This window comes from Crassostrea angulata, chromosome 4 (assembly GCF_025612915.1).
Source record: "Crassostrea angulata isolate pt1a10 chromosome 4, ASM2561291v2, whole genome shotgun sequence".
In the NCBI taxonomy this organism is placed as follows: Eukaryota; Metazoa; Mollusca; class Bivalvia; order Ostreida; family Ostreidae; genus Magallana; species Magallana angulata.
The window spans coordinates 27113169-27125751 of record NC_069114.1 but is presented as its reverse complement, the minus strand read 5'-3'; the positions used below and the strand labels follow the sequence as shown (position 1 = coordinate 27125751).

General features: G+C 32.7%; 1 protein-coding gene across 1 annotated transcript; it reads right to left on the bottom strand.

Annotated features, from left to right (window-relative positions):
- Positions 1 to 10162: 10162 nt before the first annotated feature.
- LOC128180746 (beta-1,3-galactosyltransferase 1-like) lies at positions 10163 to 12306 on the bottom strand. Its single transcript, XM_052848896.1, has one exon. The coding sequence runs from the start codon at positions 12219 to 12221 to the stop codon at positions 11265 to 11267; it is 957 nt and encodes a 318-aa protein (XP_052704856.1). The 5' UTR covers positions 12222 to 12306; the 3' UTR covers positions 10163 to 11264.
- Between the last annotated feature and the right edge of the window lie 277 nt (positions 12307 to 12583).

The window sequence follows — 12583 nt, the reverse complement described above, 5'->3', positions numbered from 1 at the left end:
CTGAGAAAAAAGGGATGCAACTGATGATAGGAAAGAGTGTGATATGCTAAAAATGGGAAGTAAAAGGAGATTAAAACCACTACGATGCGATTACTTACCTCAACTGATAAGGGGTTTCTACATTCCTGTGCTTTTTATGATGAAATCTAGACCCATTTGTATTGAAAGGAAAGAGGAATACAAGGCGTTACATGTATGTATATTTATATAAAAATGTTGTTTGAGCATTGGACTTATTCTTTGTGTTTATTCATCCCCGATACCGAGAAAAGGGATTTATATATATATATATATATATATATATATATATATATATATATATATATATATATATATATATATATATATATATATATATTTCAAATCTTGCTAAAATATTTATTTTTGGATTGTATACATTTGTTTACTCTATAAAACATGCTTTTATGCTTTCGTACTTTCATGCTGATGCTGTAAACACGAGGAATTTACAGGTTTTTAAAATAAGAAACACGACTTTTTATTTAATTAAAAAAAGGATTAGGCCTAAAAAATTATCCTTTGGATAATTTTTTGATCCTTTTTTAATTAAATATTGATTTTATAAAGTCGATTATAGACCCAGTATGGATCAAAATTTGTGGTTTTCATTAAAAATTCGAATTTCATTCAAAATTGTCAAACTTTAAGTTTTTCACAGATAGTGATATGTGTCATTGTAGCTCGATGTGAAAGATGGAGGATTGTAGATATTTCCTTTCAGCTAAGAAGGTGTTCAAATCATAGTGGGCGTTCTCTTTTTAATTTCTACGCTTTATCTTCCTTTAAATAAAACATTCTTTTTTCAGTTTTAAAATAACATTGATTTTTTTAGGAAATACTTAATGTTTTTGCACAATATAGATAACATCAAATAACAATTATAGCGCTAGCAGTCAGATATTTTTTGTGTTAAGTATAAATGTGTGTTAATTAATGATCAGAGGCTGCAGTTCAATATCATATATTTACATGTACTAATGCAAACATTTAAATGTAAGATTTCTTTATAGAAGCGTCATACATAAGTCGTTTAAATATCCTAGATTCGGGGGATTTGACAAGTGTTGTAAGCACTTTGCCTTTATCTATTTTAAATGTAGCACAGTAAACGGTCAAGATTTAAGCATATAAAACACTGTGTTACTTAATTTGGACACATGTACTTGTCATGTTTACAGAATAATAGCAAGCTTTAAGATTTGTATCTTGAAATATATACAATAAACAATGTACTAGTATACAAGCAAAAAAGAATAATCTTACTACATTTGAAAATCGTTACTCTCCATTTATTCAAGTGGGGATATCTAACGCGTTTTACGCTCCAGTCCTACAATAATATTTCAAGTGCATTTCATTACCCTAAATTGTTTCATACTTCACACTTACCTTGCTTGTAGGTACAGGAGTGTTAAGGTGGATTGTCCCTCTGATAAGAGATATAACTTCTGTAGAAAATAATATCACTTTGTTTCTGTAAACTCACAATTATTAAGGCATGTAACAACAAGGGAGGTGGTGCTGGGTCCTAATTTATGTTGTAAGGCGATACACTTATTTAAATTTAAATATAGAAAAAAAATTGACCGGAACGAATTAAACCCCAGGGCTTTATGAAGCAGGGGGCAAAAAAGTAAAGAAAACTTTTACAAAATATTACAAGAAATGTATCATAATGATAAAGTATACATGTATCTACATGACTATTCCTCCCCCTACCAATCCCGGTGGATTAATTCTTTTTTTTAAATATAACAAAATTTTATGTACTTGTTCAGGACATGTACAGTTGATGTTTAATGTTTTAGGCCAGAGAATATTTGGATGGAATGTTTTTATTTCTCTATCTATAGCTCGTTCACGGAGCTGAATGAATTATAATTGGGGAAAATGTGACTAAGACAATTACAAACTCTATACTTAGTTATGATCGTTTAAAACTTATAACATTTCAAATGTTTAAAATTTAATAAGGCTTTTCTATTCTAAGGGAGCAGATATGGGAAAACAAAATTAAAAAATCCAATATCTCATTTGATTCAAGACAATAAATCCCTATATTAATATTATACCAATTACTGGAAGATTATTCGCTTCATCCTATTGTTGTGTTACAACAAAATATATGCTCTGGTTTAAATTTTTAGGATTTCTTAATATATGGATCCATTTACTATTACCTTATTCAATTTGAAAACAGAAAACCTTTTTCTGAAAATTTAGAAACTGTGGCAATTTATCATGCAGTGTATGTAAAACATGTATGTAAAACCTTTAAAAGTATATGATAAAGAAAGATAACTCTTGCAGATTGAAGCAATTTTTGTTGCAAACCTATACAACAAAGTGCTATTCTGAACTAAAATGCAGCGCTTTAATATGTTTTGTAATATGATATGAAAATGTATATAACTATATATTATTTTCATATTCATTTTGGATTTTTAATTTTATGCTGCGATGGTAAAATTTTGCTTTTTCTAATCACTATGTCTAGTTTTCTTCATATCATGATTAGACACATTATCAATTTTTGAAAAATCTAGCAGCGCTTCATCACTTCATTTTTTGTTTCATATGAATCGATTGATATTGACTTTGATGAAAATCAATATGAATATTTTAAAAAAATATATGGCAAAATTAATAGCAGAGGGATATTACACCTTAAATCGGAAAGAATCAGGGTGAAGGACAATGCAAAGTCGAGCCCTGTAAGAGATGCCTTGATTATTTGTTTATGCGAAATGCATAAAATATAATTAGTGAACAGTGTCAAAATCATTAGACAATTCATTGTAGTCCGAAGGACAGGGCTGCTCTAGACATACATATTTGTGTTCATGTGTGCGATTTGATGACGGGGGTTTGTTATTAATTGAAAGTTAAACGCATCTTTTAATATTAATATGAATTTTACATGAGTGCGATGAGTTATCTTTTTTCTCCCTTATAGGCAGTTACTAATAGTATGAATTCCTGATCTGAATAAGCTAGTTTATCTATTATAAGGCTTAATACAAAATGACTCGTCTCTTTTTTCTGAACGTCATGTTTTAAAAGGCAAATCTTCCTTTTATATTGTCGGTATATCGAATCAAAAATATGAGTCATATTGTGAAGTGCAAATTTGTTTCGTACAACTAAAATTATTACAATTAAAATGGCTCGTTTTGCATGGTTCGCATTTAATAACACCAAAGATATGAAAAAGGACATTTACTAAACATTTCCCTATGTGACAATGGAGACATTTACTAAACATTTCCCTATGTGACAATGGAGGACCCGTCAAAGTTTCAGGGTGAAAAAAGTGGGGGACAGGGATAGGTAGATAAAATTCCTTCATATATAAAAATTTGTCCATACCCCCTATCAAAATAAAGCCAACAGATCTGTACACCAGACCCTCCCACACGTGTTCCATTTCAGGTTGATATGCGACATGCATCTGTCGATGTTGATGTTGATTAAAGTACATCATAATTAAGTTATTTTCACCGGTTTCGAATTTTCAAATTTTACAATATTTAACCAAAAATACTTTTTAAATAAATTTTGGAAGGTAAAATATATTTTTTTTAAAACAAGCGGGAATCGAACTCATAACTTACAGATTCGTAATGAACTCTCTTTTTTATCTTTTATTGATCAACTATTAATTATCATAATCATTACATTAAACATCACAATCACAGTCAACATGTCAACACTTCATATAATAATAATTTTTAAAAATAAACAATAGTACACCTTCTGTTTCCTTTAAAAGTGGATTTTTCTTCAAAAACTTTTTTGAATTTTTTTTTTCTGTTGTCTTGTACTATACACATGTAATGAAAGTCGTAATAAATAAAATGTCTAAGTATTTATTTGCAAAACCGTCATCAAAATTTCATCAATATCTAATACATTGTATACAATATGTTCACAGTCCTTCAATAGCGATTCTAGATGATATATTATAAAACCTTTCTTTATTTCCTGCAACTCTTTACATTTTACAAACATATGCAATAAACCTTCGAATTCTGTTTTACGTAATGAAAAATTGAATCTGTTTTACAAATCGTTAACACTTCTTCATATGTAAAAAGCTCATTATGAAATTTTTTTAAATCAAGTTCTACAACATCTGCAGGTTTACCAACGCCTCCTAATATAATCCATCTATTATTAAGTATAGATGTATTATCTATTTGCAATTTTCTTTTCCAGTTTTCATTTGATATTGGAGGGTTTAACAACCTTTGTACTGACATTTTGTAAAAATAAATCTTTACTGTACCTGAAAAAACCCATATTTGTTATTTTCTACACAAAGCGAAAAATTTGGAAGCAATGCTTCTTTTATGAACAGAATTTTGACCAATATTTTTCCAAACTTCTGGTATAACAGATAATAATGTTGCATAATCGTTTAACTTTAATTTCTGAATCATTTGCATGTATCAGTTCTATAATACAAGATACGGGCAAAAAATCCTGGCATTAATTCATATAAAATGTCTCTGATATGGGTGATACATGCTTTTATGAAATATATCAATAATAGTGTTTTGTTCTTATTAACAATTTTAGGATTTAAAAACAAGCAGTAATTGAACACATCGTTTCTATTTTCACTGTAATCAACATTATCCTTCACAGCATACCATGATCCCTCTAACCCACTGCACTACGCTGCTAGGTGACAAACTTGGGGAAGAAAATATTTAGAAACCTGCACTCAATTTTATGGTTTTATTGTTTATTTAAATGAATAGTGCGTCACAATACTGAGGTGGTCCATACCACCTTAATTTACGATGTGGATTCAGGTTTGTATTGGGGTTGGGTTTTTTTTTTTGCTCAATGTTTCTGTGAATTAAAATTGATCGCTTAATTCTAAGAAAAATTAGAAAAAGTTTTAAGAACTAATGGATTTTTTTTTCAGAGTTTGATTCAAGAAGTGTCACTCTGGAAGGAACATCCTTTATCCAGGGTCATGAATTTCTATCATGGCATACAGCTCCCTTTTTTCAAAAGGCCAAACATTTGCTTCAGAGTTACAATGCACACTTTTAAATCAAGAAAATGTGTTCCTGATGGATGAAAAATGGAAAAGCTCCAGGATTCAAATTGTCACCAAACATCAAAATCGCTCGAGATACGTTACATGCCCATCTCGTAAATTTATTTAATGCAATCATCGATGCAAAATGTTATCTACACCAATTTAAATGAGGAGCCACCATGACACTCTTTAAAGGTGATAAGGACCAGCTAGATATAATAGCTATTGTGACGTTACTCATATTTGTCCAGCAAAAACTCTGAGAGAATACCCAACATAGATTGCAGAACTACAGTCCTGAAATATAGTTCCCGTAGCATCTATAGCAAGGGTGCTGAAGCATAAAGACTGTGTTTTTTTACCTGAAACTGTTCATCAATATCTAGAAAGAGACGCATAAGTTTATGTAGCTTTTCTAGAAAACGATGTTGCCTTCAAAAGCGCGGGTCCCTCTGGTTAATTCTACAAACTCTTTTGCATTGGGATAAATGGAAAAAGCTTGCTCCTTGAATCATTTCAGAACTCTGTATTATTTTTGAATGGAAAATGTCTAGTTAGTAAACCTTGAGACAAGGAGTTGGACAAGTCATACTCTTTCTTTGTGTTATTTTCGTCGACGACACCCAATAATTCTTACAAAAATCTATATTGTTAACGCAATTAAATATCGTAGTATATAATGCGTCCAAAATACAACCCTTTGTTGTTTCACCGTATTCTTTACGTCAAACGCAATCATAGAAAACCTGCTACCGAGAGCATCTTCCTCTCCGGAAACAATGTTCGCCTATCGATATCACAGACGAAAACGTCTACGCACGCGAAGGTGACAAATCATTAACAAGCTTTAATGTGAAAGTGCCATTTTGCGTTCATTCTCCAAAGGACAAAAGAAAATGAACTCTTTTATGAAAACCCAATCTTGAGCTGCAAAATACGGAAAATTTGTCGTATTAGCAGCAGTCCTTCATAGATGTGAACTTTGTACAGATATTTTATCAAATATTTGGAAAACCCTGAAATTTTACAGAAATTTGCGACTCGTAGGATTCAAGATTTTGATGAAAAATATCTCTCTGCATGCACTATTTATTTACTAGATCTTATAAAAATGAAAAAGAAGGTTCAAGAACTGTAACTACAAAAATTATTTATTGTAAGATTGTTGTACATACACTTTGTGCTGTCAGTTTCAGAAGGCATCACAGTGATGCTATAGGACATGCAAACATTGTTGTAATGTCATTTTGTTTATCAAAACATTTGATTCAAAATGAAAATTTTATGATATATGAACATTGTTTGTGTTCCGTATTTCAGAAATTGTACATAAGTGTTCATGATAATATTATATTTGAAATTTAAGCACCTTAATTGTAAACACGTTTCACCAAATAATTGTTTGATGGAATTGATCTCAAACTCATAAAGGAAATAAAAATGTCAGCCTGTCTGTCCTTTGAGAAAAAGTCATCTTTTTGTTTAAAATCATTTTCAGAAGCATCAACGTGTATTTGCCAATCTAAATCAAATGTTCACGTTTTCCTTTTTACAAAAATGAAAAATTTAGTTTAGGATAATTAAGAAACAATATCAACTTGTGAAAAAAAAATTATTATGGTGATTACAGTTTGACATTTCTGATTTTCAGTATATATTCGAAGAGATAATTTTCTACACTGTCAATAAAAAATTTAGTTAAAACAAGTTAAAACAAAAAACAACACACTGTTCATGATTTAAGCAATTCAATGTATGTTTACTTGATGTCAGCAGTCATCGTCTCTATTTTGTCAATAGTGAATAGGGTGATGCTATGGTCTTTCTTCACACTAGGTAATTTTAGTCTAACCTAAATATGTTTGAATTTTATACTGAAAATCACCAACACATATCAAAAAGGTTTCTACTTTTATAGCAGGCAGTAGTTCTGAAGAAAAAAATATTTCGAAAATTACTCCGGTATTTTTACTACCAAAATACCAACAACAAAAAATACCAAAAAAAATACAAAAATGTACATTTTGACAAAAGTGTACATTAAAATGTACAAAATGTATACATTTCCATGTTTAAAATTTATTGATCCGCCTCTCTCTACACAAATAATGCGTCAAAATTTACAGTATGACGTCACATCGACAAGTGCACCGCGATCAGTCAGTTGTTAATATTTATCGTTGTTAGATTTATCTGAATACAAAGCTGCACACATAGGCAATTTTTAATGTAGTTGAATGTTTTCGTACCCATAACAATCGGAAATTATTTATAAGCATTGTTGACGACTTAATGTTTGAATTATGACATGGTTAACATTTCCCGTACTTTCTGGTCGGCGCGACCACAAAATAAAACTTAACAGTGCTGCGCAGCTGGAAAAAGCCAATACCAACATTGCAACTCAGTGGCAATATATAAGTGCGATGTAGCGTGGCACTTGTGAAGACGTTTTTGGAAGAAGACAGACTCAGTACAAAGAGTATATGCATACACTTTGAAGAAACTAGATATGAGGAAGGAAAAGAAAGTGGTATTTAACCACAGCCAGACAAGAGCAGCAAAAGCAAAAGCTCGGGAGAACTTCAGAGCCACGGACAAAGTACATGTAGTTAAGAAAAGCATCAGGAAATATAAACGTGATCATATTAACAATCTAGCCAAACGAGCTTAAGAAGCACAGGACAGGGAAACCTGATAGACCTCCGGACATACAGCCAGCCAATACTGACTTCCCGATCAACTGTGACATACCAACAAAGACAGAGATCGGAAAAGTGACAGGACCTGATGTGATACCAGCAGAAGCCATCAAAGATGATATTAAAACATATGTTACCATTCTACATAACCTCTTCAAAAAGATCTGGGGAGAAAAGATCATTCCGGATGAATGAAAAATAGGCATATATATCTAGCCGCCAAAGAAAGGAGATTTAAAGTAGTGTAACTACCTAGGAATTAAGCTCTTGTCATGCAAGGCAAGGTTCTCAACATGATTCTTCTTGAGAGAATAATAAAGGGAGTTGACCCAAAACTCCGTAATCAGCAGGCTCGATTTAGAAGCAACAGATCGTGTACTTACCAGATAGCTTGCCTGTGTATCATCATTAATTGACCAATCATTGGAGTGGAAGTCCCCACTTTATGTCACCTTATGAGAAAGCGTTTGACAGTGTTGACAAAGAGACTCTCTGGAAGATACTGAGGCACTATGGAGTACCTGAGAAACTTGTTTCCCTAATTCGTAACACATACCTCTGCATGAAATGCAGTTACTAATGCTGGCAAGATGTCTGACAGTTTCGAAGTCAAAACAACAGGATTTCGACAATGATGCTTGCTGTGGTCATTTCTCTTCCTCCTGGTTATTAATTGGATGCTGAAGACTATCACATAATGCAGGAGTAATGGAATAAAGTAGACACTCCTGAAACACCTTGACCTAGACTTTACTGGTGACTTCGATCTCCTTTTACAAAACCACAATCAGATGTAGGACAAGACAACTCGCCTGGCAATTACATCAGCACGAATTGGACTCACGATCAACCTGAATGAAGCAGAATATCCATCACCACTGTCCAGACACCAATTTCAGTTGATGATAAGTCCATCAAAGAAGTTGAGTTCTTCATTTACCTTGGGAGTGTGGTAGACAGACTTGGTGACACAGACTCTGACATCAAGTTGAGAATTGGCAAGGCAAGAACTGCATTTCCCATGCTTAAAAACATATGGATTTCTAAGAACATCCGCATTACCACAAAGCTGCAGATCCTTAACTCCAACATTTAAGTTCTTCCTACTGTATGGAGCAGAGACCTAAAGCACTATGCAAACATCCCTGCAGATGATCCAGACCTTCTAAACCAACTGTATTTTCAACATCAGATTGTCTGAAAGGATCTCAAATGAAGACTTGTGGTGGAAAGCATGACAAGAACCAATGGAGATGCATATAAGACGTCGGAAGTGGGGCTGGATACGACACACCTTATAGAAAACCACCATCCAGCATTACAAACAGGCCCTTACCTAGAACCCCCAGTGAAAGAGGAAGAAGGGACGTCCAAGAAACTCCTTGAGGTAGGATGCAGAAGCAGAGCTACAGTCACTAGATATGACCCGGAACAGTGTTCCCAGAGCAGCCCAGACCCGTGTTCGTTTGATGATTGATGTTACCTCACGGTACGACAGGCTCAAGTTAGTAAGTAAGTAAGTAACAATGAGTATGAAAACGTCAATCAGTATTCGACTTAGCAAAAGATTCTATTTGCTGACAATGTCATTGTATCGACCAGAAAACTTAAGAAATGGTTACTTCAAGCAGAATGTTGATAATCTTTTTTTTATCAACTTGCTTGCCAATAGCTTGCCACGTTTTAGAAAATGTTCAAACGTAGAACATGCCTTTGCGTATCAAATCAAATGAGAGACAAAAACTTCATATGCAGGTATTGAAGATATATTGCTACTTAAGTAAAGAAAGATGACTATAGAAAAATTGAAGTCATAACGTTAATCATAAAGTTATGTTGTTAGGTTACTATCAATGTCCCTTTTCAGTAAAATATCTTAATAATGAAACAGATGACCCAAACTCTGATATGAACGTAAGTAACAATTGTTAATTAACAATAGATAGTCGGTATACTTTAATGCCGAGTTGAAAGTCACAGCAAGTGATTTTGTTTTCATGTACGAGTCTTTAAATAAATTCTGCTTCATATGAATATAGAAATAGATAGGTCTACTAGCAATGGAGCGCAATTGGTATCCATAGAAGTTCCAACAGATTGTTGCAATTTAATACTGAAATTCAAATATGATTCAGGATTAAATCGAAAATAAATGCGGTATATTAAGATTTTTAAATAAAACTCAAAAAAATTACCAAAGGCTAAAATAAAAAATAACTCCATATGATACCATGTCATTGTTTGATAAGTACTTTATGTGGCTATTTGTTAGTCTTTAGATTTTATCCATGGATTGCAAAGATATAAAAAAAAACCCGCCAATTTTAATTTTTAGAAACCTTTCTTAAGCAAAGAAACAAAAACTTGACCAGATCATCTTCGGTATATATTTATTTATAATTTTATTACACATCAACTGAGATCAAGTTTTAAGCTCTAAAACACCCTGTTTGCAGTCAAAGCAAATGTTCTCAGTTCACTGACGATAAAAACAAACAAAAAATTCAATTAAAATGCACATGATTGAAAGCCGATATTGGTCTCTGCTTTTTGTGAAATGATATTTCAAAAAAGATTCTTTTATCGATCCATCAAATAGAATGTTGGAGTGTGGAGGAACCTTAAGTAAATGGCGGATATAGTCTTTTATGTCCGTAGGAAATACTGTCACCAGTTTTGCATCACTAGCAAACAGTGTACTCATCCTTAATCATAGTCTACACGAGTGCGATCAGAAATACGGTGTAGGTGTTGCTTAATCATTCCGTCATTCAAAAAAAAAGAAAAAACACACTTATACACAATAAACAATAAATAATTAATGGAGATTATGTGATTACAAACCAACTATTATCATGACAGTAATATATTTATTTCTTAATATACACAAAATTCATTAGTGAAAAAATTGTCAATTGAAGAATGACCTATATTTTCGTGAAAAAGACTGAGGAGGCAGCTAGCGTAGGAAATGCTTCACATTTAAATTTCTTGGGGAAAAGTGCTTTTTAAATTTAATTTTACGTAAATTTATTTTCAAACACGTATTACATGATACATCGATACTCTCAAATGTGTTGTAATGTATCTGCTGATTATGACTAGAACTACATTTTTCAGCGCAGTTGTGTAAATATTACACGACTACAGAGATTCATCAAGTAAGCATTCATCGAGTAAGCATTGATCGAATATGTTAAAATTGTCAGCCTTGTTTGTCTGAGATTGGCAAGTTGTCCTCTGCAGATGCAGAGATAACCATGAAATCGCTTTTTTATGAGCTATCAGATATTGGATTTGTTTCAACCACGTTTGTTTTTTGTTGTTGTTTATCAACTTTCGTATGAAATATGATAGTGTATGCCCAGGGCTTACTTTGTTTATATACATAATCTGCACTTACGTTTTGTGCAATCTCGTTTAAATGTTAAAATACCTGTGTTTAAGTATCTGATTTCTGGTTGCAGAATTACATCATTGTGTATCTACAGAACGGGATGGTTTTGAACTGTCTTAAGTTCATCCCACATGAGTATAATATCCTTTGGAGAAAAATGATGTCCTGTTATTCGTTTCTCAAATGATCGTCCATTAATCTTTCCTCTGCTTCTTGCTGTATCAAATCCTGAAAGATGAATGGCTTTTGCGCCAATTCTTTCACGGCATATTCCATTCAAATACACATCTTCTATAAACAATGAAGGCACGTAAAGTGTTGAATTGTATAATGTTGATATGATATCCCCAGTTATAACATAGGCTGTCCCACTTATGTATATTGGGAACTTGTCCTTTGGATATTGTTCCCTGGAGACATACCACTTTGATCCTTTGTCCCGAAACGGGACTGAGTGTGAATTTTTCACCCCTAGAATGGCGTTTTTTGGTTTAGTTTTCCTTAACACATTAACTAGGTTTTGAATGTTTATAAACATATCATCGTCCGACTTTAAAACGTATCTAACACCGGGACAGTTCAGATGGGCCCATTTTAAGAACGCTACCGACTTTTTAGTTAAACTATCATAAGATTCTGTTATATTTACCTGTACGATATCTTGAAATTGTCCTTGTTCATCCTTAAACATTTGTTGAAATGTTTCATTTGAAAGTGATGTTCCCGTGAAAAACAACAACCGTGTTTTTGCATCAGAGCTATTTTTGTTTCCCCAGGTTTTTCTGATGGCCTCTCTATGCTTAAAATTCCACATCGAACTTGGAACTAATATGAGTAATTCTAGATCATTTTCACATCTGCCTGGATAATTTTCCTTTTTAATCCTGTCATCCATATCATTCAGTATATTTTTCATCCGAAAGAAGAAGTTTGTTGAATCTTCCTGGAAAACCATTGAAGTTGTTCCCAGTTGAGTGTTCATGTATAATACAATAAATACAAGCACATTTGCTAACAACAGAAACAGACAACATTTACGTCGCATCCTGGTGCAGTAATATTAATCAATTTGTGTGTGCCCTCTACATCCAGAGCAGCGCGGAACAAGGTGCACAGTATTACCAGTCATTGTCGATACATTTTCTATAATACCGGTATCTGTCAACCATATAACTCTTCCGCAATAAACATGTCTAATTCAACAAGGCGTTGAAGTGTATTACGCCAGGTTGCTTCACTGAATATTGTTACGGTAAACTCTTTTGCCCAGTTAAAACGATTCTTTATTGAAGTGTATCATATTGATTTATCAACAATCATTGTGTTTGGAATGAACCTTATATTGTGGAAGAAGTTTGCGTTTGAGGCTCGTTATAAGCAATCGATTTTAATTCTTAAAACATTGGC